This window comes from Lipomyces tetrasporus (assembly GCF_029532465.1).
Source record: "Lipomyces tetrasporus strain NRRL Y-64009 chromosome Unknown POJ06scaffold_1, whole genome shotgun sequence".
NCBI lineage: Eukaryota > Fungi > Ascomycota > Lipomycetes > Lipomycetales > Lipomycetaceae > Lipomyces > Lipomyces tetrasporus.
The window spans coordinates 634,558-661,469 of NW_026611596.1; the positions used below are offsets into that span (position 1 = coordinate 634,558).

Genomic DNA, 26,912 nt, shown 5'->3' on the forward strand with positions numbered 1-26,912 from the left:
GCATCGGCGGCTAGAGATTATCTAGCCATTCCGGCCTCTGAAGTCCAAGTGGAGAGATCGTTCAACGCAGGGCGAGACTTACTTGGAGTCAGGAGGTATTCGATGAAGGCGGATACGTTGAGGATGTTGATGTTGATGAATGATTTTTATAAGCAATAGAACACTAATATATACTGGGCCTTTCCGGGAGTACATATATTCATAATCGTACAGTGTTCGTATGGCTCGTGGGACCGCTCGCCTGTGGAAGGAGCAGGAAGCCATGTTAAGTTTGTGGGCTTTTATTCATGACGTGAGGCTCCCTACCGTCGGTCAACTCGGGCGGATAGTTGGTAGATTCTCCACTATCACGTGATAGCGTTGTCAGCGTCTATTGACATATCATGCGAAATTGTTAACTATAGATATATTTGCTCTTTAATGCTTATAGTAGTCGTTCATGAGCATTAACATGCGCATTGTGTTGGCCTTCATCGAATGCCTTCTCACTCCTTAGCACGTCTCGTCCTGCATTAAACAGCCTTTCAACTTGAACTTCTGACGCTGGGATGGCTAGAAAAGTTCTAGCCGCAGACGCCATCCTAGGATATTCCTCTCTATGTGCATGCCACCACTTGCACAACCAATTCGGATCGACTGTATCGATGACAGTGACTAGCGGGCTATCAAAGTAGCGGTCTATGTCGGAAAGTGTAGTCTGGCTTCGGGGCTGCACTTTCTGAAGCATCCGAGACTCCAGATTGTTTCTACTGCAATCCGCCGAGAGTGGCAGACTGGCAGGGGAGTCCTCATCAATTGATTCGTACATCAAATGCAGTTTCTGGCGGATGGCATTAATTATGAGGGCGCCGGAGTTCTCATCTGCCTCAAGCTCCTTCAAGATGAGATTTTGCTTCACTCGGGGATCTAAGATTAGAGCGATGTCATGCGTATCCGTTTCATCCATGAACGAATAATATTTTCTGTATTTTGCCATTCCTTGGTTAACTGCAGATACAATGTCATATCCAAGGTTGGAAAACTCTCCCTTGCGCTCGGACGCATCATAAAGCAAATCATGAAGTTCGTAATAAATCGCAAGTGAGAGGCTGATTTGTGGCTTTTTTGCTGATATGAGCAGAGTGAATTCATCAAATTTCGCAAGAATCATCTGGACTTGTTCAAGTCATACCCAATCATCAGATGAAAACGGTGGGATGTGTAACAACCCCCCTCTTCCCCGTAGTAGATTGACATGTCACTGGTGATGGATATATCACTGGGTGATTGAGGTGTCAAGTGTGATTGATATATCACAGAAGAATGAACATATCACAGTGTGATATTGTTGATGTAAATTATAGTCTGTATTATCGACATCACATAGGAGATTCCGGAATCACCCGTTCTCTCAAGTGTCGATCTATAAGAAGGTGCCTCTGATCTTCAAGGAGGAGGCAGACTTCAGTCGAATAGACATCCCCCCCCCCCCCCCCCCCCCCCCCCCCCAACAACAGGGTTTTAGTGCAAACGCGCGTTACAACTTCTGAAGTCTCTTTTATATCAGGACTGATCACTATGGCCAGACGGAGTACCAGGTCGGTTGGCAGGAATGTCATTGTTCGGGACGCAAGTCCTATCTCAGAAAACATCAACGGTGATAGCATTGATGTTCTAGCGCCCATGAGTCTCAACAAGATGCAGCAGCGCATCGAAGAAGAAGCGCTTTCGGTCGAACAACTTCAGACTCTTAGTGATAGAATCAGAGAGGCAACGAAGGCTCGCGAAGGAACCTTACGCCGAAGCCGACATGAGTCAGACAGTGATGACGATGACGACAGGCCCCGGAAGCGACGGGCTGACCATGATCTGAAATACACCAATATCAAAGAACTCAAATTGGGAGTGACACCGAAGCAGTGGACAAATTGGAAGTTGGAGATCAATCGGGCATTCGATGGAGCGCCGTACAAGTATGATAACGACCACACGAACGTGATCAAGGCGTTGATGCACCTTGGTGAAGATTGCAAGACTTTGTGGAATAACCACATACGCCGGCATCCTGATGATGAATATGCCTGGAAGACATTCATCGCTTGGATTGAGAAAACAGTTCGGGACAATGGTAACTTTGAGCTGAACACTTATGGAGAGTGGACCAAGGCGCGACAGCGTTTTGATCAGACTCCCTGGTCGTTTGACGCCTATTTGGCCAGTTTGGAAGTCGAGTTGGAGCCCACGACTGAAAGAACAAGGGCCATGGACTTTCTAAGCAAGCTGCAGCCACATCTACAGAGAGTTATTGAGTTGAGTGGGGTAAATCCTCTGTCGCAGACACGACAAGAGATGGTTGCCCTTGCCACTCGGATGTGGGAAGGCTTGAAAAGGCAAGGGAAGACAAGAGGTCGAGATTTATTGGACGAGAAGACAACTTTGCATCAGAGCAATTCGTTGTCGTTCAACCGTGGCAAGAGGGTCCAGGAGAAGGACCAACCCTCTGATCAGAAAAAAGAAAAGAACAAGCCACGAAGACTTGATGCTAAGTCATACCCGAAAGAGTTTGCATCAGGGCAGAATAACAAAGGTGAGAAGATATGCTATCGTTGTGGTAGCAGCAAGCATCTTTCCTACGATCATGGAAAAGAAGAAAAGGACCTCCATGACAAAAAGGCAGTTACGCCAAAGAAAGAGACGCCTACCATCAAGACAATCAGAGCAAGTAGACGCAAGAAAGGCCACGATAGAATGGCTGAGCGGGCATGGGAATTGACCGATTCGGAAAACGAGTAGGGTTCTCTCCTTGCCCTAGAGAAGAGCCCGAAATGCGCATTGGACGATACTTGCGTACAAGGGGCAGATTTATCAGCAGCGCAGGGGCAGAAGACATTGACATTGCCCTCGACACCTGTGCTGAAGTGGATGTTGTTGGAATTGATTTTGCCAAACGACATGGCTTGAGGCCCTACTATATCAAGAGATACCCTCAACTTCTAGAGGGAGCGGGAACTTTAAGGCCAAGGGCCTGTGGGGCGTTCTGGGTTTCCTGGGAGATGACCGATTAGTTATCAGGGAATTGTTCGCTCCTACACAAGACCGTTCTTAGCAGTTGAGAAAGCGTCGAGTGATGCTCCACTATTGCTTGGAGAACGCACCTTAGCGGAGATTGGGATTACAGTCTCGTTGAGAACTGAAGAGAAGGGCGGAACTAAGTGGCAATATGACCTGAACATTGGCGGCAAGTCCTTCATTAAGGCTGAGTCTTCGAAGCGATTTCAGAAGAGGCTGAGAAGTAGCCCGAAGGTGTACGCCCTTGTTGCTCAAAATGTTCCTGACGAGAATGAGAGTGACAACAAGAGCCAGGGCAACCTTCCGGAGCAACTGACTAGTTATGGAGACGTCTTCTCAGCGCACAATGCTGCCACATTGGCACCGAATCGCGAAGGAGTCGACTTAGCCATCGAGTTACAGGACGGCAAGGAGCCTCCGTTTGGACCGCTCTATCCGCTGTCACGGACAGAGCTAGAGGCTCTACGTCAATATCTGGAAGAGAATCTTGAGAAGGGATTTATTCGGCCCTCAAAGAGCCCTGCGGGGTCTCCAATTCTGTTTGTGCCAAAAAAGGATGGAACCCTGAGACTCTGTGTGGACTACAGAGGATTGAATAGTGTCACGGCCAAGAACAGATATCCTTTACCTTTGATTGGAGAGATCTTGGACAGAGTAAACGGTGCTACCATATTCAGCAAGATCGATTTGAAGGATGCGTACTATCGCATCAGAATCAAGCCCGGAGACGAATGGAAGACTGCGTTCCGCACGCGATACGGTCATTTCGAATATTTGGTGATGCCGTTTGGGCTGACAAATGCACCCGCGGCATTTCAGGCCTACATCAACCATACCTTGCGGGGACTGGTGGATGATTTCTGTATAGTGTATCTCGACGATATTCTAGTTTTTTCTCCCGATCCGACCAAGAGCATACAGAGCACCTCCGCCAGGTCTGTGAAAGACTGCGGCAGGCTGAGCTATATGCCAAACCCTCAAAGTGCCAGTTCTAAGGAAATGGGATTTCTCGGCTTCATCATTAATCCAGAAGGAGTCAAGATGGACCCTAGCCGGGTAAAAACCATTTCAGAATGGAAGAAGAACCCTCCTGAGTCATTTAGGGATGTACAAGTGCTATTAGGGTTTTGCAATTTTTATAGGCGATTCATCAAGGGATATTCCAGCCTTGCTCGACCTCTTACGAGCCTGGTGAAGGGCAGTAAGAATGGCAAGAAGACAGGAGATTTTAAGAAGGAATGGGGCCAGGCACAGAAAAAGGCATTCATTCAATTGCTTGGTGCGTTCGAGGAAGCACCTTTGCTACGACACTTTGACCCAGATCGGCCAATTCGAATGGAGACAGATGCGTCAAAATTCGGCTTGGGAGCGATCTTGTCACAGTTGTTTGAATGGCGCTGGCACCCTATCGCTTTCTATTCCAAACAATTCAAGGGCCCTGAACTGAATTACGGGACCCCCGATCAAGAAATGATGGCTATTGTCGAAGCTTTCAAGCATTGGCGACATTATTTGGAAGGCAGTGCGTACCCTATTGAGGTGTTAACTGATCATCATAACCTACAGGGTTTCATGAAACAACCAAGACTTAATGGCAGGCAAGCACGATGGTGCTATTACCTGACGCCATATGACTTTGTGATTAAATGGCGATCAGGGTTGATGTCCAGGCGGAACGAAGTTCTCCAGGATCCATCTTCAGAATTGTTAGCTACGCTGGAGGCGAAGATTGCCCGCGTACAACAGATTATCATTCCACATCGCTTGAGGGTGCTGCGGTCCCAAGATGAAGAATTGGATAATAGGGTGCTACGGCCCCGAGATGAAGAACAAAGAAGTCCTCTAGAGGAGGCACCCCTAGAAAATGGGGTAGAGGCTGATCACCTCTTGAGACTGGTCAAGTTGCAATACCTGACCAGGAGACGGGCAAGGCCTGCGGTCCAAGCCGAGACACCAACGCAGATGCCTAGTATAGGACTGCGAGAGTTGGTGGCCGCTGCGCAGAAAGAGGATCCTTTCTGCCAGCGAGTGGTTAAAGATCTCAGGAGAGATCCTTTAACTAGACAGTCATTCCAATGTGAGAGCGACGGAGTGTTGCTCTACAAAGGGAAGAGACTGGTGGTCCCTAATCAACGAAGTCTTGTGCACGAGCTTCTGCGATCACACCATGACGCAGAGATCGCTGGACACTGGGGTGTTCAAAAGACCTTGGAATTGCTGCAGCGCAAGTTCAAATGGGAGGCCATGAGGCAAGACGTGGAGGAGTACGTTCAAACGTGTCCTGTCTGCCAGGGAAATGCCGCTCCTAGACACAAGCCATATGGCCCTGTCGAGGAAAATTGAGAAAATATTCCGTCCCTGAGGTCATTACAAGCAGAAAATGCCTCGTCAATATTGCCAGATCTTAGAGTTCGGAGGATATCCTTAACGATAAGGTTCAAAATGTGTGCGAGGCAACGAACAAAACTTTCCTCTCCTTGGAATAATGGCTCCTTGTCAGGGTTTTCAGCCTTGAGGCTGTTATACAACTCCGAGGCCATTACTTCGTTGTTTCTTGCATTGTCTCCGGTAATGGTAATCAGCTTGGATTCCAGTCCTAGCTCTACGAGCATTTCTTTGACTGCGGCTGCCAGGTTCTCCCCACTGCGTAAACCACGGAGCTCAGTGAATTCCAGTACCCTCTCTCGGCATTCAAATTGCTCGGTAAGCCAATGGCCAATAATTCCTAAGATTGGGAGATGGTTTTTGCTAGTCCAAATATCGAGGGATAATGCGATGGTCTTGCAAGTAGAATCAAGTTCTTCTCTTAATTGGAGACGTTGTGCTGTAAAATCTTCAACAAGTCGCTGCCGAACTGTATGGCGTGAGGACAGAGGGAGGGTTATCCCTGGGATATCACAAAAAATTTGCTGAAACGCTGGAGATTCAATAGTCGTAAATGCTTGTTTCTCCGTAACTATCCAGCGTAAAGGTTCCTTTCGAGAAGTTGCTGGACTGTAAGAATCTGTTTCCCTTTGAAAAAGGTAGCGATAGAAGGCTGTTTCTTTGTGCCTGAAGCTCCAGGGCTAGATTCGGGAGCGTAGATTGAATGCTATTCCAAATGTCTTGCCATGTTTGAAGTTGAAGTTTGCCTTGCCGAATCTGTAGTCTTCCAATTACATCGGATACCAGTCTGCTCATCGATATAGATGCAACGAATATCACGGTTTGTGAGCCTCTTGCTTTTGGTCCTCTTCATTATCCACGGCCGATTGTACTCTGCGGTCTCGAAATAAGCCCACATCCACTCAGTAGCCCGGGCCGCTCTATTGCGAGGTTGAATCGTGCAACTGTCTTCCGAGATAATGGAAGAACTGGTCCACAGTTACTGGACTTGTAGGATTCTGAGAAATTGATTGAGAAGGAAGGATTTCGCAATCTGGACTATTAGCGACGCCAAAAATCAATTCATCCGGGGGGACAGAATCGGGGCCATTGGTAATTCGTGTATACGATCTTCGAATGAAGCTTCTTCATCACTTCCGTCATTCAGAAGACAGTAATCCAGGCGCCTCTGGCGGCTGGGTCGAGGACTACGATCCATATTCGTTGCCTAAACAATTACAGAAGCAAATATCAGCGTGGACTTTGTACCCCTGGCTAGAAATCAGCAGCTTTTGATAGGACAAATGGAGCATGCAGGTCACGTGATATAATCACATGATTTTTATCGGTACGGATCCGATATCGGCAGGCTCTAAAATCTGCCCATAAAATTACGAATAAATATCGGCAGACTTTTTATTTCGCCGATATCGTATCCGTAGCGTCAAAAATCGCCGATATCGTATCGTCAACAGCCCTAAGCTGGAAGGCTGTAAGAGGCCATATTGGCTCTTGAAACTGTGAATTAAATTTATTAGGGGGCATCCCCTGAGCACGTGATTAGATGCGAATATTCGGCGAAGAATATTATTCGCCGAATAAATTACGAATATTATTCGCACTGCTCAGGATTTGCGAATGAAATTGCGAATATTATTCGCAGCGGTTGGGACTTGCGAATAACGAATACGAATAATGCCGATTACTGCGAATATTCGTATTCGGAGCAGCCCTAGACTTCCTTAACCCGAGTGGGTTTTATGGCCTTGACCCGGAACAGGCTATGAACGGGTTTGTTGTAAGAGGATCGCTTCGGAGTCTGGTCCGCATCCGTTCCCCGCGAAAATGCGGCGTCAAGATACTATATTATCTTCTTTCCCGCGGCTGGATTCCCGTTCCTACAACATCTTCATTACTATCAAGCGTGTACTCCGCATGTTGAACCAGCCGCACTGGTGGCGCACAGCAAAATTGGACAATGTTATTATACTATTCAATACAATTGTTATCCTAAAAGATGTTGCTTGGGTAAAGGAGGGCCTTGCGCTACTCTTCCACATGTGATGCCCCCAATCAGTACGTGAACGCTTCAAATTCGACGTGTGTTCGTTCATCAATTTTGTGTGTAAGTTCGGCTAATGTTAGTCTGTCCAGCCCTTCCATTTCCTGTTCTTGTGCTCTCTCTCATCATCTTCCCTGTCGTCGTCGTCATCCTCGCGATGGCAATGCCCACTAGCCGATGGAGAAGGCGCTGGCGTTGGGATGCACAGGCCTCCACAGACCATTGTCTGTGTGCAAAATGAGCCCTCTGGGCAGGGATTCCCACCCACGATGCAAGGAATTGAAGGTAACGGAGGCTGACCGGTTGGGGGAGCGGTGGCGATACATTGACCAAGACAGTCTGTGGGAGTAGGTGGGCAAACCATTGTAGGAGTACAAGTAGAAGCCGATCCACAGGGTGTGTCGTTCCCAATGGTGCAAGGGATAACAGGGGGCAAAGTCTGCGAGGCGAGGCAAAGACCGCCGCAGGTCTCAGTTTGCGTACATGTTGAGCCCGTGGGGCACGGGTCTCCTCCTAAAATGCAAGGGACGGTAAATGTCGGTGGAGGACGAGTGGTTGGGCGATTATGGGCCACAGCAAATGAAAGCAAGAGGGACACAAGTACCAGCTTCATGTTGGAGAAGGTTAGGTTTCAGCAGTAAGGACAGAATTGTCAAGGGGACGACAGCCTTCCAAATCTCAACTGATGATAACTAAGGGTTCATATAATTTTCAACGCAGAGTATTGCCACACACTTCAGCTGGTCTACATTGGTGCGTTGTGTCTAAATACAGACGCGGGTGCAAACAAAAATAGGCGCCCTCGTGGCCGAGGGGACCAGCGTTGTGCTTATGGTACTGTACTTTTCCGCGATGCTGCTGCGCTGGCTGCCAAGGCATTAGCGAGAATGCTTAAGGACCAACGCCCTGCGCATTGCTCTGCCGCTTACTTACGTACGGCTTACTAGTTTATGTCAGGCTCCATAACGGCGCCCTCAATGCGCTTGTCCCAGCACTGTTCTGTTGGCAGTCAAGGATATCAATCACACACGATGGGCAAACCCCGCAAGAAAATGAATCCGCGTGACTGCGCCGGATACCGTTTATTCTGTCTACCGTACATTATTTGAATTATATTGTATAAGACCAAATTGCTGACTATTTCAGGTGACTGGGATGGCTCAGAATATTAATAACTTATTTATATCCATCTGCGACTGGGAGTTACTCTTGCCAGTCCGTCAGGGACCACATTAGATAGCCGAGACAGTAGTCCCCGACTTCTCGTACAACTGCATCTTGTTTTGATCTTGTTTTCGGACCCGGACTCTCACTTAGGTCGTGGTCGCAGTCAATCCGTTCATTGATCATGGCATCATGGTCGATTGTGGACTCAAACCTAACATGTAAGTCAGCAATGCTATCTTACGGACTGGTATTCATGGACTCTGTGCTTTCCTAATGTGTGTGTCTCTGGCTCTCACGGTTAGTTCACACTGCGATGTCCAGTCATAAGTTGAGGTAAGATGTTGTACGTCACGAACGCCATATGACATCCTTTGCTGATTTGCAGTCAGATTTTAGTCAGGCCGGTTATTTTCATTGCTTTGTGATTGCACTGGGACTTAGTTTCGGACGACATGTGCGCTCGTCTGCTTCAGCTTCAAATCCAAGAACCAATCCTACCAAGTCCTGGCAGACATTACTGTGATACCATCCGGATTGTTGGCCGAGGATAAACCTTCCAGTCGGGAGGGTCACCAAGGATATGGTTGTATTCAAAGCGGCAGCTCAGTTATGAGTCGCGCAGTTGCCGTAGTTTCGTTGGCTTTGGGTAGTCTAGTTCCGTGTAATAATAAGTGTAAGTTCGAAATCGGACAATGGGAAGTGAAGATATTGCATCTAATCGATATTGGTAAGATTGCCAGATCTTACCGTGAATCTGGGAAGCTACCATTTGGTCCATGGCCCTGATGTTCTTGAGTGACGAAGCAGCAACGGTTCAGGGTCGGGGTGAAGGTACGTGGGTTGAATCGTACCTTGTCTCGTAAGGATCCTGCATCATGGGGTCGAAGTGACGACAGAATTAGAGCACGCGCTACTTCACACTGCGACATTCTGCAACATTTTGCATCACGAGGCAGATGCGCCGACGGAGTGGATCATCAAACGGCGGCGAGAGTAATTGTGTGCTAATTTAGATGAGGGCCCCTGAAAGTATAACTTCGCTGACTCGCTTGCGACGCCATAGTAATGAGCCGCAGACTAGGTCACCCGTGCTTACGGACGTTCGGCGACTCGAAAAATGCCACGCTCGGAGTAAGCATTTGAGGGTCTCGTGGTGGTATATGTGGATTAGGGTAACTGGCGACGCACGTGGAAGTTCGCCGGCAGCTGACTATTCCCTACGACGAACGATCGGCTTGGCCTGGCCAGGCCATTTGCTTCGCGCTTCGCTCGCATTTCTTTATAGGGAAACCTCTCATAAAGTTAGAGGGAAACCTCTCATAAAGTTAGAACGCTTTTTCAAATTCTGAACAGGTCAGGCACGGCAGCAGCAAGTGGTAGACCGGGTAATCAAACAACCCCTACACATCTGTCATCTGAGCAACCCGACTCTTTTAAGTGTCACGCTATCAGAACTCATAGAAAGCTATAAACAACGCAACAAAATGACCCGCGTGAAGAATGAATCAAAAGAGCGGACGACCAACTATACACAATAGATGCACAAGAACGATTGACATTTGACGCAACGACAGATTTCAACGGGAAACGAAAGACAAATCAAACCCACGTCGGGAGGCCACACGGAGGACGGGGATACCGCTCATGACACAGGCATGCTCAACGTGGGTAGGAACTGTGCCGGAGGCAGCAGTCAAGTAACAGCTGCGGCAGTTTTAGCAGCAGAAGCGATAGTAGTAGCTGTAATAGCCTTTGATTGCAAAAGACCACTCCGATGCTAATGCCGAATAGAACCTGATAGCAGAGACAGGACCCCGCCATCATGATTTGACGCGCTTCTGCCGCCATTACTATTACGACGATCTTTAGTTCCTCCCAATCCCCCACCGAGATCAGCAGCTAGTGCGACAATAACTATTCCAGCTAGAGCAAGCCAAGTAGTCTTGACTTTGTCGATGCCACATTTGTAGCCAACAAGGAAGGGTGCGAAAGGTACCTGGCGTCGATGTACGAGCTGCAGAGTAATTTTTCGAGTTATTCCAGCAGTACAGCTAATCATTTTTCTCGAAACGCTAGTTTAATTCTCATCTACACTGCTGACTTGGATGGACAGAATGGACTCCAACTATAACCTCGACATGAATTTCTTGAACAGTGCGTCAACGATCCGGCCCTCCATCCCTGCGACAGTCAGACAACAATATGTGCAAAATTCCTAGCGTAAAGAGCCGGAGACAGCCGGCTTCATTTTCGCCATCAATTTGGATAACTTGCTAATGTGACTGGTTTGCGATATATTGATAGACTACAGAAAAGTCTTTCCCTTTGTGGAATTTTTCTGTCTGGTTGTAGATCTCCAAAGCCTTCTCTGCAAGCATCAGCGGTGTTTGAAACTCTTGAGCCACCGCTGTGGCTAACTTAAGATCTTTCTTCATCAGGTGGATTCCAAAACCACCGTCATAATTTCGACAAGCAGGAGCCGTCTCGACGACTCCTGGGACAGGATTATTCACGGCACTGGACCAACAGCGACCCGTTGAAGAATTTATCATCTCCGAAAGAACCTTAGGATCGAGGCCGCACTTGATCCCCATGTTCATTGCCTCAGCCGTGGCGATGTTACTAATCGCCAAAAGGTAGTTGTTGGCTAATTTACCACAAAGCCCCGCGCCTTGATCTCCCAAGTGCCAAGCCTTCTTTCCCATAAGCAACAGAGCCGATGTCACCCGATTAACTAATTGCGGAGATCCTGAAGCCCCGAACATGAAGGTGAGACTACCAGTCTGCGCGCCGACGACACCTCCAGACATAGGAGCATCCACGAACTGGCCCCAGCCGCTAGATATTACCGCTCGGGCAACGTCGTGTGACGTCGTAAGATCAATTGTAGAACAGTCAATAAATAGTCTCTCCTGGCCTGCTGGAGGAGGGACTGCTTCTCCAACAATAGATTCAAAGACCAGTTTGACAGACTCCGGCCCCGGTAAACTGGTGATTATTGTCTCCTTTGTTTGTGCGGAACGTCAGCAACTGCCGTCTAACTGCAAAGACAAGAACAAAGAATCATTTACCGAGTTCTCCGCAAGTTCCCGCGCGCACTTGGCTACTTGAATATCAAGCTTATCTGTCGCCGACAGCTCTTGCACGAATCTGGCGGTTATATTGGCATCGATGTCGCAGACGATTAAGGTGTCCGATGGCGATATTCTGGAGCGGAGATTCTTGGCCATGTTATAGCCTGTTTGGCCCGCGCGTGGTCAGTTTACATTCAATAATGGGTCGGTTAGGATGACAAAACTCCCGCCATGTAGACCATAGACACATACCCATTTGACCCAGTCCAATGAAACCCCAGGATGCTCTCCACGGCAACGTCGAAGAAAAATTCCTTCTACATAGATGTGAAAGTTGGCCGTGGGTAATCATGACAAATGCCCTTCTCATCGTGTGGGTCAACAGTGGATTTGTGGGCCTAATAAAATGCGTGAAACTCTGGACTTCGAATTGTTAATATGACACCGACGAGTAGAGCTCTTTATTTGTATCGACCAGAATATTTACAATCATGGGATGCCAACTGTGGTGACCCATGGTTGCCTTTGACACTTGTAATAAATACTCGAGCGTTGAAAAATGAGGCTGTTGAGACAAAAGCACGAAAGATGATGGCCGAAGTGCGACGGTGTTGGCGTCTCCAAGGCACCGGGCAAGGGCAAGGGTTAGGCTAGATCCAGGCCCAGTCCCGTGACTTCCGGTGTTTGCCTGGAATCGGTTTCAGGCCGGAGCTTGGTCAGTCACGGGTTTTGTACCATGCGGTGCAAGTACTTTCGGTGATGCGCCGGAGTTGTAGGACGCCCTTGGGACTGGCGTTCCTATTATTTTAGACATTAAATTGCCAATGCGCTAATTACTCGGCGAAGTCGATTACAGAAATTAACTCGCGGGGCCTCGCGATCACCTGTCCGCGAATCGTTTTAAATAAGTCCTAGTGTGAGCTTTATCTGCAGCCATGCCGGCTATCATTGTGCCGGCAACGATCTTCCTTGCCGTTGGCTGTATTCGACATTTCGTTCATCCCGCGTTGGTCTTGTCGCCGGAATCTCAAATCCTCTGAAGTTTCCGTCAAGGGACCTTACACTGCTCAATTTCTTTCAGATGCACTGAGTTCGAAATATCAGATTTCGATAAATGGTGACAGTCTTCTCTCTTCGTTCTCCTATCAGAATTCACCATACTTGGCACCTCTCCTTATCGGCACGCGAACTCCTGGACAGAAATAAAAGGTACTCTTTGACGCAGCATGTTCTATTGCAGTATATCTTGGGCTCGGATTGGTAGCAATCGGTAGCTACCGAAGGTGACATCAGCTTCTTAATCTCGGCTGTCTTGCCCGTTAGCATGTTGATACTCATTACGATATCCTTGTTCATAGGCATCGTGACTCTGAATAGCTCTATCGAAGAGGAGGATGTTGCTTGTGCAACTGTCGATCTCAATACTACGGAGGAGAACTGGGTGGCCTCGTCGGAACTCGCGTTATTTAATCCAGCGGACAGGATCCAGATAGCGATCAAGTGGACTAACGAAGGTTGCTTTATGGACCATGCATTTGTGCCCTTATCCTGTCAGGCTTTTCGCAAGTGATTTTCAATGAAGGGGAAGGCCACCAGAACACTCTGTTCCATATATTAACTATTATATCAACCATTCTGTTGGCAATAGCAAGTTGTTGCGGGGTTGTGTTTCTGGTGTTAGCCGTCAGGATGATGAGACGAACTGTCTCGACCGTCGAGGTGCAGCTTGCACAAGTATTAAGTAAAGACGAAGCCGACAACGTCGACATGTTGGAATTCGATATCGGAAAGGTTGTCAGAAGGTTTGCCAATGACATTGCGAAGGACTTCGCGAATAATGGCAACCCAGAGGGATTTCTGCAAATGTTTAAGCATGTAGCATGGGTTGATTCCGGTTCAAATCTTTATTTCGGCAGAACCAAGTAAGTTGTATTATTTCTACTTAAGTTACATGACCATGGCGTTCGCGGTTTATTCGCTGCGAGAAAGATGGCAAAGAGACAGTCCTGCTTGAACCAACGACATCTTCAAGATTTCTTAAACATGACCACCATTAGTTGCTCAGAAAGTAGTTGGCTGCCAGCACCGGACCGAGTTTGATTTCCTTCTCCCACGCGCCCAAATCATACCTCATCCGGTGCCAGTTACTCAGGTTCTTTCCACCCGGTGGCGCATACTTCTTGCCATCAAAGTCCGCGGGCTGCTCATAGAGGAAAAAGACATATCGATGTGGTGCGCTGCCCGGTGGAGGCGCCGGGCCGATATAGTTGGCGACAAATGGGGCAGTGACTTTCAGTTTCGTGGGACCATTTTCTGTCGGTTGTGTATTTAAATCAGGCTGGATCCAATGCAAGACGGGACCGAGGACGCCGAAGGATGGGAAAGGGGCATCAATGTCCAGGCCGATCACCATGTAGGTTCCTGATGGTCTTGGCACGTTGAATGCTAGTTCCGGCGGTGATTGAGCGTCTAGCCTTTGTCAGCCACTGCAATGGCTTGTGTAGACAATTTAACAAAATGCTCAATGTCCTGAATCAGGTCGTGCTTACCAGCTTTGGGAATAAATTGCCCAGGTTCAACACTGTATTTGCCGACTGTCAACCGCAATGTCTTGGACTTGTCATTCTCGATTAACGACAACGCTGTTTTGACACTTTTATTAGCAGGCATGTTGAAACTCAAAGGCAAAATGTCGTTGGTAGAATTAGATGGAGCTGCAAGACTGGCGTTCACTGAAATCGAGGGAAATGATTTTTTCTAACTAAGCATATTACATATGTTAGGTGTGCACAGAAAGTATTATATTATATTCGCCATCATCCTCTGTGATGCGTCGGTCTTAAACGGAGATTAGGGTTTCAGCGGGTTCAGGGCTCACGGCGATTAGCGTGCTTTTGAGGTAACCCAGTGTCTTGAAACGACCCCTTAGATCCTGCTGAGAAATCTGCGAGCCGTGTTCTATTCTTAGCCAAACCAAAGGACGGACACGCAAGCAAGTCACATGAGGTCACGCAAAAGGCCACTTACACGGCGTATGCGGCGTCAGTCACAAGAGCCGCACCAAGCCGCAGCCCCTGAAGATTGCACGGGATCCTGACAGAGCTGTACGGGAATCTCCGCAGCTGAGAGCTGTGCATATTCGGAGCGATTCATTTATCAAACAGAAGCAAAAAATTACACGAATAAAGCTGCATCTGTGTTCGAAATATTATTTGTATCGATGCAACGTCGCTGTGGCTCGCCGGCCCAAATGACGGAAACTTGAGCATGGCTGCTGCGCACTGGAAATTCCGTTCATATGACCCGGAGTATTGATTGCCACGCTCGATGAGTGCACCCAACGAGACGACGTTGATTACGAGCCGCGAAAGGATCATCATCGACGTTGTGGCACGGGAATTGAGATCCTGCTGATACAGGACTTGTCTACGTTCGGTCGTGCTCCAGGTATTAATTTGTGCTAGACATCACTGTCGTCAACTGTTAATTGTTCTTATAGGGACTGACTGTAATGAAACGACTCCTTTTTCAGGTCTCCGGAAATTAGTTTGTCCATGTGTGAGTTGGTTTGTTGCTCTCTGTCCCAGTGAGGACGATTCCGGGAATCCCCGCTAGTTCACATTTATGATTTAATTAATGATTGTTATATGTGTTGGTTTGTTGGTTTACTTTGTCTTGGTTTTGTGTTTGGCTCCTAGTATACGAAGAGGAGTGGCCTGGCAGAATATAAAAGGAGGAGTTTGTGCGCGCCTCTCGGCAAGGAAAAAGATCTAGACTTCCATTGTGTATGTTACAACCTTATTTGCCTTGCCTGGCGCCGATGCTCCCACGAAGCTTGCATTGTCCTTGCCTTGCCTTGTTCTTTTAATAATTTAAAAATTTCTATGATATTAGTTTCTATAGCATATTCGATTATAGTTATAAATATAAGCTGTAGCAGTGGATCTTGTGGTGGGCAGAAACATGTCTTGACCTGAACCCTGACGAGAGCCGCCAGGTCGCGCTTTGCTGCAATTCGCCCTAACCCATACTAAGCCCTGAGCGACAGAGCGACTTGGACTTGCCTGCGGCTGGGCTAGGGCTACAACGCTCGGTGGCGTCTTGGCCTGGGTCCGTTGGGAGGGATTTACAAGGGTTTTGTAGAACCGCCGCAATCCCCAAGCGAAGTACGGTGCAACGGTCCCTACTGGCACGCGGGCCACGCCTGACCCACCTTAACTATGTGCAGAACGCGGGCCAGCACCTCAGCATCTTCCCACTTTACTATGGCCGCGGCCCCGACCCCTGCACTTGTTATAATATGCACAGTTGCAGGTAGGACTGCTCCGAATATCGACGAATAATGCCGATTACTGCGAATATTCGTATTCGGAGCAGCCCTATCGGGAACAGCCCACTGAAACAGATACTTCGACCTTCCTTCATTCCAAGTACATCAGGATCGGGTCTTGCTGCGATGTGACGTGAGAGCGCTAACATGCCCGTCGCCAAACTTTATTGAGCGCAAATTTGTCTCCGATCGAGAACTCTACGCCATCAAAAGTGATAGTCTTCTTGTTCCCTACCCCGCATGCTAAACCCTATCGCGTTCCAGTGCGGTGGTCAACATTTTCGTTCAAGTGATTTTTGTTTCGGATACATGATACTAGACTTCTATACGACTGCTGATACGAAAGACCAGAGTCACAACTGCACAGGACTTACTTGCATTTGTTTGGTCGGTGTTTTGAGTCATTTTGAAAATTGTCGATAAATATCACATTTAATACTATCATATATGGAGAAAGCGCTGGGGACGACTATCGGAAGAAATTGTTCCAGCCCTCGTATCCTCGGATAAATTTTGAAACAAATAATCATGGCTTGGCGTGGAGATGGACTGGGTTAGGGTTACAGTTTACTCAGTGTGTCTCCGGTTGTCGGGAATTCGTCTATCGGAAGCCATCTTGCTGACGACAATGCCTCGCCCGCACGAAGCTCTGTACATGCACTGAACACTCACTGAACACGCACTAGACCAAAGAGGATTCCTTCTACAAGGTTCAAGAAAAGCTTCAAGGAAACAAGCTGCTGACCAGCGTCGACCGTGCATTCGGAAATTTTGACTGGGTTTCTTGTTGCGTCGCGCACCAACAAGTGAACTGGTGATACCGGGGGACTCCAATACGTGGGTCAATACGTGGGCTAGAATGGCCGGAGAGCACAGTGATTTCTTGAGGGTGACCATAAAAATTGGCGGTTGCCGCTTGGACTATAATGCCATCATCGGTGCGAAAGGCTTGTCTTCGACGGCTGTTATTGCCAGAGTTTTCCGAGAAGTATATGCCCTGCCAAAATGTGCCATCGCCGATGATTGAAGCCAACCCCACCCCGCACGCGTGTCCCCGCACAAATTGCCGCGCAAAATTGCGGTGGCTTGCTACGGCGCGTGCATTAGTCGACGACATTGTAGGTTTTGAGTAAGTCACTATGCCTCGGATGTGCTAGAGGAAGCGCAGATTCGCATATCAATTGTCCGGTTACCGCGGTTCGGCTATTATTTCGGCATAAGATGTATGATCTGCTGAAGGGGTGATAACACGAGGCAGAGCGTATGTGATCTCCCGCAGAGTGGCATGTTGCGCCTCATAGTTTCATTGTGGCCAATACGCAAAATTAAGCGCCTTCAGAACCCCCCGACCGGTCAATCCGGCAGCGCTAGCGCAGATGGTTTTGAGTTTGGGTTAGTGGGGGCATTGCCGACTTCGTGCGAAATTCAGTAACGGATGTAGGGAAGCGTTCCGTCTGACGGCTCAATACTGCCATGCTACTACAAATTGGACCGTTCCTGCCAATTGCTCTGTCAGGGTTATACTCCAGCTTCTTTTTTACCATGGCTTCTGCTATCGCCCAGCAGACAACGCAGTCCTGGCACGTCCGCCTGCGACGTCACCTCGCTACGAGAGTCTCGTCCCTCAAGCCGCCTTCGAATGCTGTGTTCGAGAATCCTTTTCGCACTCTTGCCCTTCTCAACAGAAGTCAATGGCTCTTTTTCTCTGTCGCCTTTGCCGGCTGGACATGGGACGCTTTCGATTTCTTTACTGTCTCGCTCACAGCGTCTGAGATCGCAGCCGACCTCAATAGGACCGTGGCAGACATCACATGGGGTATCACGCTCGTCCTCATGCTACGGTCCGTTGGCGCGATCGCATTCGGTCTTTTGGCGGACAAATACGGTCGCAAGTGGCCGTTTATCGCAAACTGTGTGCTCTTCCTTGTTCTCGAGTTAGGCACGGGGTTCGTCCAAACTTACGCACAGTTTCTCGGTGTACGTGCCCTTTTTGGCATCGCAATGGGCGGTATCTACGGCAACTGCGCTGCTACAGCGCTCGAAGACTGTCCACTGAAGGCCCGTGGAATCATCTCGGGCTTGCTCCAGCAGGGGTACGCGTTCGGCTACCTCCTCGCTGTCGTCTTCAACCGCGCTTTGACTTCCACGACAGCCCACGGCTGGCGCTCACTATTCTGGTTTGGCGCAGGTCCACCAGTTCTGATTATCATATTCCGGATGTGTCTGCCTGAGACCGATGCATACAAGGCGCAGAAGCAATTAGAGCGGGAGTCTCGCACGGGCGCATTCATGCAGATGGCGAAAGCAAGCTTTAAGGAGTACTGGCACATAATGATCTACTTAGTAATCATCATGGCTGGCTTCAATTTTATGTCCCATGGTTCTCAGGATTTGTACCCGACTATGCTTTCAGTTCAGCTTGAATTTCGCGCAGACAGAAGCACGGTCACTATGTGTGTCGCAAATCTGGGAGCTATTACCGGCGGTATTCTTTTCGGACACATGTCTGACTTTATCGGCCGTCGTCTCTCCATCATGATTGCATGCGTCCTCGGTGGTGCCTTGATTTATCCCTGGGCATTTGTCCGCAACGACGGGATCATGGCCGCCGTCTTCTTTCTGCAATTCATGGTCCAGGGCGCATGGGGTGTCATTCCGATCTTCCTGTCTGAACTTTCTCCTCCTGCCCTACGTGCGTTCGTCGTGGGCCTCGCTTACCAGCTCGGCAATCTCGCGTCGTCAGCCTCATCCACAATCGAAGCTACAATCGGAGCGCGCTTTCCCCTCGACTCACAGGCCAGTTCCACCGTCAAACGGTACGACTACGCTAAAGTCATGGCAATTTTCATGGGCTGCGTGTTTGGATATGTGCTCGTCGTCACCTTCTTGGGACCTGAGAATCGGTCTGTGGATATGTCCGTTGGAAGCGCGTTTGAGAAAGACGTGGATGAGAAGGATGTTGACCTTGAGAAGGGTGGAGACGTACAGCATCAAGAAAATCGTATGTAGTTTGTTGAGTGCGAGATAACATGTAATTAATCCTTTGTTCAATCGACTATGATTGCTTGATAGACTAATACCCATGTTTAATATGTAATGTCTGCACCTATAACAGAGTGTTACTAGTCATACGGTGGTCTGTCAGTTACTGGCATGCACTACCTCGAGTACTTTATTTTGCTCCTGCCAACACTAAAATTTAAGCTCGTCAAATGGCAACCCGTACCGCTTTGCCGATCCCTAAGCCAAAATTGCCGTTAAGGTTGGTATGAAGTGTCGGTATTGTGATCGAAGTCAGACGCAAGGGCACTACAGATTGTATGATCTATGCTCTGCCGATTGCCAATCTCCACCAGTTGTGGATATTCATATGGTATATTCATTTTGCCAATATGAGTATTTATCACAGCCATTATCGTTCCCTTTGGAGCTCAATACCTAAATATTTTAAGCTATAACAGGTATAAACAAAGTGACTGTGCCAAACCAATACTAACCCATTTCCTCGTACGAACACAGCCGGATCGTCGCTGGCAATGCGCCTGATCGCCAATCTCCAAGTGATTGCGCCGACTAAGCCACTTTTGCAAAGCACACACCCTCAAGAGCACAAGTTTCCGTGCCGGCTTAGTGTTTCCCGTAGATGAATTGAGCCGCACGCTGCCGATTTACTAAGGTGTACTTTCTTTTTATTCACCATTCCGTATCACTCCTGGTCACCGCTTCTCTATAGGTGCAGAACTGGAGAAGCGAGATTTCCATTATTCCATCCGTTAATGCTTGGATGACCGAAAATGACGGGTCCCATCAATCTAGTGTCACAGTCAGGCCATGTGGCTTAGACGGCACGCTGTGACTGGTGTGGCGAGTGTTGGGGCGGTGGTGGCTGCTTATCGCCACAGCCCTAGCCTCCACAGCCCCAACAGGTGTCGACACTACATATATGTCCCATCGCGACTACGCATGCTACATTACTCGGCGTCCATGACTACTAAATAGTCGATCTCTCACAGTGGATTATTTAGAAATGCAAAGAACGGGATTGACAATGCGTGCCGTTCGAATTCATCAGAATGACGCTGCCCGTTTCCAGTCGGACAACCCTGCGCCCCCATCAGCGCTTGTTTTAGACAGCAATATCCCGGTACCTCAAATTGCACGAAATCATGAAGTGCTCGTCCGCGTTCACGCCGCCACCGTCACTAGGGATGAGCTGACCTGGCCCGAGACATATAAATCGGAATGCCCGATTCCTGGCCACGATTTTTCCGGTACCGTTGTCGAAGTTTATTCTCTGGACGACACTCCAGATACGGATGTGACACGAAGGTTCAATCCCGAGGACGAAGTGTATGGCATGACTGAGACAGCCGGACCAGGTTCTACGTGGGCGGAATACGCACTTGTTCGGTCACACGAGATTGCGTTGAAGCCCAAGCGGCTTGACTGGGCACAATCAGCTACGGTGCCCATGAGCGCCTTGACTGCGTGGCAAGCTTTGTTTGTGAAGGCTGGAATACCGTCTCCGGATCTCAAGCAAAGCAGCAGTAAAGTCGCGCAGGAAGGGCAACCAAACGGAAGGAAGATCCTTATCACCGGCGCATCTGGCGCGGTAGGCACATTTCTTGTGCAATTGGCAGCGCTTGCTGGACTTCACGTTGTCGGCTGCTCCACTTCCAATGCTCGCAATGGAGAATTTCTGAGATCCCTTGGTGCAATTGAAGTATTCGAGTATAACGAGCTGGAAGGGATGCGTGGAGACTACGACATCATCATCGACACTGTAGGTGGTACGATATTGGAGCAATGCTGGTCATTGGTAAAAGATGATGGTGTACTTATAACTATTGACTCTTCGAGCTACGATTTTGTGGAGACGCATCGCCAGTGTTCATTTACCACAGGGAAGGACCGGGTGACAGCCATTTTCTTCATTGTGGAGCCTTCCAGACCGCAACTCGAACAACTGGCAATGGCGTTGGATCTGAATCTTCTCCAAGTTTTTGTAGCGCAAACACTACCGTTTGAGGAAGCAGGGAAAGCGTACGAGCTTGCAAATGAAAGAGCAGCACGTCGTGGGAAGATTGTTCTGACTGTTGTATGACAGCATAGTGAGCCATTCTTTAATTTCGTTCCGGAAAAGGCGGAATAGAATAGTGAATATATTCATGTTCTGTGCGGGCTCAAAGTGTATTTTGAGGACAAATCTGTTTCGACTTATTAAGGCCGGCGAATGCCACCCACGTCCAGTTCATTGTCTCGTATAAAGCTGATTCGGCCAGCTGGCATGTTGCGCATCACTTTACATTCTGGAAGAAAAAAGTAGCTTGTTACTGTAGATTTCGAAACGTCCAGAATGCACACATAGTAAAGACGATGTTTGCGAATTAACCGTGGAAAACACTTTAGACATTTTTTTGAAATCCTGAAGAGTCAATCTCCGCGTTGGTTAGCCAAATGCGCATGTGGACACTCCAGTCCAAGGGCACATCAATAGGTGCCTGTAGCAGTATCCGAATGCGACACTATATCGAAATATCTCACAGATATTTATTAGGCAAAGTTACTGGAATTTTACCGAGCCAGTTATTACATGCCTTTACCGGAAGGATTTGAAGGCATTTCAACTACTATTATGTGACAATCTGCATATCCGCCACATTGTAACGCTAGGTAACAGTTGGAGCGAATTTTCAATATGCGCCCAACACGTCGTGGAGTCCTTAAAGGTCCACGGAAGAGCTAATCCTGTCAATGTCGACTTGCCCCAGTTAACACCCGACAATTTCCGGCACAGCCAGTTACCCCGCAATGAATGTCAGCCAAGCAAGAGAATTTTCTCGTTGCATGAAAGTATGATTTAACCTTTAAAGCCCCCGGTCTGCGCCCATAGGCTTGGCGTAGGGATTCGAAATATGAGAGGGTGGGTCCAGTGGCGAAGAGACTAAAGCGACAATGCACGTCGGAGTATTCGCATGTCTTGCCGCAAAACGCGCATGGTCCAGCTGTTCGAGTGCTGTCCTACTCCGAAGCGGCCATATTATAATCAGCAACAAGCTTCCGACGAGTCTAATTCCGACGGCCGGGAACACCCGATCAGCGATCTGCCACCGCCGAGGGCCCTACTCTAGACTGCATCTGGCATATTCGTTTGTTTCACCATTGTGATTGGGAAGGTTATTTGTTCCACAGGCTCAGATGGGACAGATCGAGCCGCGACAATAGTGCGTTGAGGTACTGCCCTGCTTGACCTCCTGAGCTTATCCAGTATCAAGTAGCCTGACACAAAAAGGTCGAATCATTTAGACTCTACTCTTCAAGGAATTAAGCACGGCTGGAACAAATATCCGTTATTCCAAAATCAAGTAGCAGCATCCTAGGGCACGATAAGTAGCCAACGGAGTGACTAGACGACGATGAATGATGTGGGGTAGACGCGCGAGTCGACAAACTCTGCGGCTCACCAGATTATGTGGCGATTGCTTGCCACTCGAACCTTCACCGGCGTATTTTCACATTTTTGACCACAGGATCTCAACCCTAATAGCCGTCGGTTACGACTGCCGGTCGCGCAATTGTATATAGTCAATCGAGCAAGTTGCGCCTTCGATACTCAGGATCGCCAGTCCTGACTTATGAATTATTACCTAGTACGAGCTAACGAAAGTGATATTTACCATTAATAGGTTAGTTGTCTATGTTGAGTCCTAGAATGGATGTGCTCTTAACTATCTGAATTAGATAGGCATTCTGACAGCTAGACGCAAGGTGAAACAAAAGTGCTTGGCAATCACGAGGCGATGCGGGGTGGGTCATCATCTGTTTTGTTATAGTCGTTGTCCACTGAGAGGATACTTCTAGGGTGGCGCCGGATGTGTGTGGATTGACAACTCTAGAACGTCATTGTTTCTTGGTTAACATTAGTTTCATTAGTGGAGTTCTAGCATATCATTGCTAATGTTGGCGGGCGTTTCAATACGTCATATAGAGAGCCATCACTTTGTTGCGCATATCTAATTCTTGCTACGTTTCCTTCTACCCCCTTGGTTTTTTTTTTTTTTTTTCAACAAGCAGATTAGATTTTCGATCTCGTTCAAGTCAGTCTCCTCCATCCCCTGTCAGAGCATCTTGGCATTGGGGAGCACCGCCAACCATCATCCGGCGTCAACTAATATGTATGCCGAGATGATTTGTTGGATGATCAAATCCTTGGCTTGATATACCCCGCATTTTATGGGATGTCTGTATGTCTGCGTTACAAAGTAGCTCTCGGCAGGTCTCTCGTGGCGAATGGTTACTCAGAGAGAAGTTCCCAGTCATGGGGATTTGTTCTGCCTATATTTTCCGGAGTACTTGACATCACATTATCTATCTCACGAAACGATGGTTCACTAAGACGCAAGAACTGTCCCTCTAACCTTTGTTGCTTCGGCAGGTGCAATTCGCACCGACACTCTCCGGCCTTGGCTCGTATGTGGCGGTATTAATGCAGTCGCATGATACGTGTCCTTACCATGAGAGGAGAATATTATACATATGTCTGCCGAAACCTTTGAGCACAGACTCTCCTGACATCTCTTATAACGTCAGCCTAGTATCGCAGAGATCCAGGCTACACTTTTGGCACATTGCATTACAGCTTACCACTCCACTGAGAAAATGACTACATTGAACGCTACGGAAAAGCCTGAGTCGGCCCATTGTGAAGAATCAGTCCTTGGCCTCGGAGATGAGAAATCCAAAGCGAAAGTTGGCTACTCCGGGGCAAGAACGGAGCAAACTGCCGAGGAAAAGAGACTGGTCAAGAAGTTAGACTTGTGGATCATGGTAAGGATGCCACCATTCATATATGCCAATGCTAAGTGACCTGCAGCCAACGTTATGGCTTATGTACTGGCTTAACTGTCTTGACCGTAACGCAATCGCACTTGCACGTCTGGATCACATCGAGGAGGATCTTGGCCTCACGGGGACCCGTAAGTCAAGTAACCAGAAAGTGACTCCATTTGCAAGACGACTAACTTCTGATGCCGGTAGAGTATCAAACATGTGTTTCGATCCTTTTTGTTGGCTATCTGATTGGCCAGGTACCTTCGAATATGTTCATCACGCGGACGAAACCTTCGTATTATATGTCAGTATGCATGGCACTGTGGGCGATCGTTTCCATCCTTACTGCGGTATCTCGGAACTTCACTGGCCTTTCAATATTCTACACTCGCAAGGAGATTGCGACGCGGATCTCAATACTCTACACTGGCAACATTCTTGCCACTGCGTTTGCCGGTCTAATCGCCACGGGAGTCTTCTCAGGGATGAGTGGTACTGCAGGAACTCAGGATGGCAGTGGCTTTTGATTTTGCAGGGTGCTGTTACCCTTCGCCATTGCAATTGCTGCAGCATTCGCCCTCCCAGATGGTCCCACGAATACTCGATGGCTTACGGAAGAGGAGCGACAGCTTGCTCATGTCCGGATTGTTCGAGACACTGTTGGACAGCAATCCATGACCTCCACGTTCGAAGGGCTTAAAGACGCGGTCAAAGACTATCGAGTATGGGTTTTGCATTCATGCAGCATATGCTCTTTGCTGCAAAACAGGTTCAAGACTCGACATTGTGGGTACAAAACCCTGCCCTAGCAGTTAGCTAGGGGTAGGGTAATATTAATATTGCGTATATATTCGCAATTCGTCCAGGTTCGAAACTTCGCAGCTTTATTGCGAATATGATACGAATAGAGAAAGTTATTCGTGTCCAGCCCTAAGTACATCTCGAGAGCGCCAAAGAGAATATTTGAAATTTGATAACTATTTGGAAAGGGCTTTATTAGAGTGACGTCAGCGCTGCAAAAATCCGGATTAGTACTGCGCGGAGTTAAAGTTCCCCACCGCAGAATTGCGAAGAACCAGCGAGGCTGATCATCTGATATAGTGGCGTTGAGTCTGAGCACCACTGACAGCATTCAAAAAATCAACCCATCAGATATATTTTCCCTTATCCACAAGTCTTGTTTTTTCCCATCCGCGAACTGCATCCTGGCAGTCTTCACCACAACTCGCTTTCTTCACTTCAGTTGATCTTAGCATCGCTCTACACAAGATCCATCTCGCCAGGAATCAAAGTGCCATTGTTTGTAGCAGCCGCGTGTGCCCGAGCAACCATGCCATAGGCAGGATAATACTGACTAAGCCATGGAAGTACTTGTGCCGCACCTGGATCGCTGCGCCAGTCGCGCATAAGGTCGCAGACGATGCTGAACATACTGACGAGGTGCACGCCCGCCGCCTCCATGCGCAAGTTTGAAACGTCACGAATTAACGCTGTCGTGGTGCCGGACGCTTCGACGTTGGCCCAAACACTGTACCCTTCAGCTCGGAGAGAGAGGGCCAGGAATGTTGTGCCTTAAACGAAATTTATGGTTAGCGGACTGGAGCTCAGGTTTCATTAGTAATATTCAGGATTCACTCACAGACATCAGTCACGATTCCGGCGAGGACAATTTGCCTTTTACCAGTGGCGTTAACTGCAGCGCGGAAATCAGCGTTGTCCCATGCATCTACCTCGCCCTGTCGCTGGATGAGGGTTACGTTAGGGTACATTTCGAGGATTTGCTTCGGAAGAGGACCGTTAGGACCTGATGACCAACTGTGTAAGCGTTCTAGCCTATTTCCATATTTGTGAAGGTTCCGGACAAATGCGAAGCAATATTGAAAGATTGGATATTTTTTCTCACCTGTTTGGGCTGATGTTGTCATGACGACAGATAAGTTAAACAACTGCCCAAGAGCTGCGTGTGCAATCATGTTGTTGTAGTAGAGAGTCGGGTCGAAGTCTCGAGCAAGACCGTACAAACCGACTTGGAGATCAACTATAAGGAGGAGCTACAGTGTTATTAGTACACAATTTCTACTGAAAGTGCGCGCGCAACATACTGTATCATTCGTGTTCAGGCGCTCAAAAGGAACGGCTGTCGCATATCAGAGTCTCTGCTTGCGACAGTCACTGTTGAATCTGCTTACCCTGAGCACATACACCACTGACCATGGCGAAGACGGCAGTTAGCCAAGCAATAAAAGACTTCATGATCACTTCAGGTTTAATGTTCGATATGAGTTATTGTTACCGTTGCCGTGAACTTCTCAGAAGGAGTGATGAAGATTGAAAAATCTGGGCAGAAATTCCCCTTTATATCGTCAACCTCTGTAACAAGGAGGGCCGACAGGGACCCAAATGCCAGACTGGTTATATAGGTAATGACGTGGACAAGGTTCAGAATGGATGCACAAAGGGGACTCCAGCACAGGGACGAGGCAGGCAACTATAGGCATGCACATGGTGTTGAGATCACATCCCATTTTGGTGTCTTTTATTCAGCGAAAACAATGTCCTGGCTTACACCATATCTGCGGGCACAGCTAAGTTAACTTAGCGTGTCGCATATTAACCTCGAATCGAGCGGTTTCAGCTGTGGAACGGTTCATTTGGATTGTCTGTCTGGGAGGCATTTAGTCTTTGGGGATGTTCAAGTATGTACATAGACTTTAGGGCTGTAGGAAATTCGTTATTTCTCCTCCCGGATGTCGTAGCCTTACAAGGATTCCATCTAAAGGTCATCCGAGCATAACCGACGGGCCAGCAGCTTCATCTCGCCGGCGTCCGTCAGTTTATGCATTGTGCTATCACCTCGTCATTATATCTTATCATGCGAACGCTAGTTAGGAAAACCATGGCGATCCTTGCTATCCACAGCTCTGACGTTGCGAAGTCAAGCTTCTGTAATACTCCGTAATAGCAAGGGTGTCAGTGGATTTCATCAATCAGAGCAGGACCTATGAGAAGTGTGCATGAATCACGCAATATTAGCTTA

At 48.2% G+C, this 26,912-nt stretch overlaps 9 protein-coding genes across 9 annotated transcripts; 4 read left to right on the forward strand and 5 right to left on the reverse strand.

Moving 5' to 3' along the window:
* Positions 1-5,601: 5,601 nt before the first annotated feature.
* On the reverse strand, positions 5,602-6,631 carry POJ06DRAFT_284469 (uncharacterized protein; the record flags this gene model as incomplete). Its single annotated transcript, XM_056190163.1, has 3 exons — positions 5,602-6,280; positions 6,336-6,401; positions 6,510-6,631. 3 exons carry the CDS (start codon positions 6,629-6,631, stop codon positions 5,974-5,976), a joined length of 495 nt encoding a protein of 164 aa, XP_056047067.1. The 3' UTR covers positions 5,602-5,973.
* Positions 6,632-7,407: 776 nt separating this feature from the next.
* Positions 7,408-8,230, reverse strand: POJ06DRAFT_242461 (uncharacterized protein). The gene has a single exon (XM_056186228.1). The coding sequence runs from the start codon at positions 8,085-8,087 to the stop codon at positions 7,554-7,556; it is 534 nt and encodes a 177-aa protein (XP_056047068.1). The 5' UTR covers positions 8,088-8,230; the 3' UTR covers positions 7,408-7,553.
* Positions 8,231-10,807: 2,577 nt separating this feature from the next.
* Positions 10,808-12,491, reverse strand: POJ06DRAFT_5395 (6-phosphogluconate dehydrogenase). The gene is made up of 4 exons (XM_056191180.1): positions 12,191-12,491; positions 11,968-12,138; positions 11,713-11,879; positions 10,808-11,646 (listed from the first exon to the last, which is right to left on the reverse strand). The coding sequence occupies exons 2-4, from the start codon at positions 12,083-12,085 to the stop codon at positions 10,915-10,917; spliced, it is 1,017 nt and encodes a 338-aa protein (XP_056047069.1). The 5' UTR covers positions 12,086-12,138; positions 12,191-12,491; the 3' UTR covers positions 10,808-10,914.
* A 913-nt stretch (positions 12,492-13,404) lies between these two features.
* On the forward strand, positions 13,405-13,641 carry POJ06DRAFT_264448 (uncharacterized protein; the record flags this gene model as incomplete). The annotated part of the gene is made up of 1 exon (XM_056189006.1): positions 13,405-13,641. The coding sequence occupies one exon, from the start codon at positions 13,405-13,407 to the stop codon at positions 13,639-13,641; it is 237 nt and encodes a 78-aa protein (XP_056047070.1).
* Positions 13,642-13,650: 9 nt separating this feature from the next.
* On the reverse strand, positions 13,651-14,739 carry POJ06DRAFT_5324 (phosphatidylethanolamine-binding protein). The gene is made up of 2 exons (XM_056191175.1): positions 14,265-14,739; positions 13,651-14,184 (listed from the first exon to the last, which is right to left on the reverse strand). The coding sequence occupies exons 1-2, from the start codon at positions 14,383-14,385 to the stop codon at positions 13,769-13,771; spliced, it is 537 nt and encodes a 178-aa protein (XP_056047071.1). The 5' UTR covers positions 14,386-14,739; the 3' UTR covers positions 13,651-13,768.
* Positions 14,740-17,587: 2,848 nt separating this feature from the next.
* POJ06DRAFT_264450 (major facilitator superfamily domain-containing protein) lies at positions 17,588-19,054 on the forward strand (the record flags this gene model as incomplete). Its single annotated transcript, XM_056189007.1, has 1 exon — positions 17,588-19,054. One exon carries the CDS (start codon positions 17,588-17,590, stop codon positions 19,052-19,054), a length of 1,467 nt encoding a protein of 488 aa, XP_056047072.1.
* A 900-nt stretch (positions 19,055-19,954) lies between these two features.
* Positions 19,955-21,568, forward strand: POJ06DRAFT_242484 (uncharacterized protein). The gene has a single exon (XM_056186229.1). It carries the CDS (start codon positions 20,073-20,075, stop codon positions 21,147-21,149), a length of 1,077 nt encoding a protein of 358 aa, XP_056047073.1. The 5' UTR covers positions 19,955-20,072; the 3' UTR covers positions 21,150-21,568.
* A 2,050-nt stretch (positions 21,569-23,618) lies between these two features.
* Positions 23,619-24,541, forward strand: POJ06DRAFT_5424 (major facilitator superfamily domain-containing protein). The gene is made up of 3 exons (XM_056191186.1): positions 23,619-23,872; positions 23,919-24,021; positions 24,083-24,541. Exons 1-3 carry the CDS (start codon positions 23,705-23,707, stop codon positions 24,400-24,402), a joined length of 591 nt encoding a protein of 196 aa, XP_056047074.1. The 5' UTR covers positions 23,619-23,704; the 3' UTR covers positions 24,403-24,541.
* Positions 24,542-25,135: 594 nt separating this feature from the next.
* Positions 25,136-26,544, reverse strand: POJ06DRAFT_217134 (Isochorismatase-like protein; the record flags this gene model as incomplete). Its single annotated transcript, XM_056185548.1, has 5 exons — positions 26,065-26,544; positions 25,978-26,012; positions 25,779-25,926; positions 25,515-25,679; positions 25,136-25,446 (listed from the first exon to the last, which is right to left on the reverse strand). The coding sequence occupies exons 1-5, from the start codon at positions 26,126-26,128 to the stop codon at positions 25,136-25,138; spliced, it is 723 nt and encodes a 240-aa protein (XP_056047075.1). The 5' UTR covers positions 26,129-26,544.
* Between the last annotated feature and the right edge of the window lie 368 nt (positions 26,545-26,912).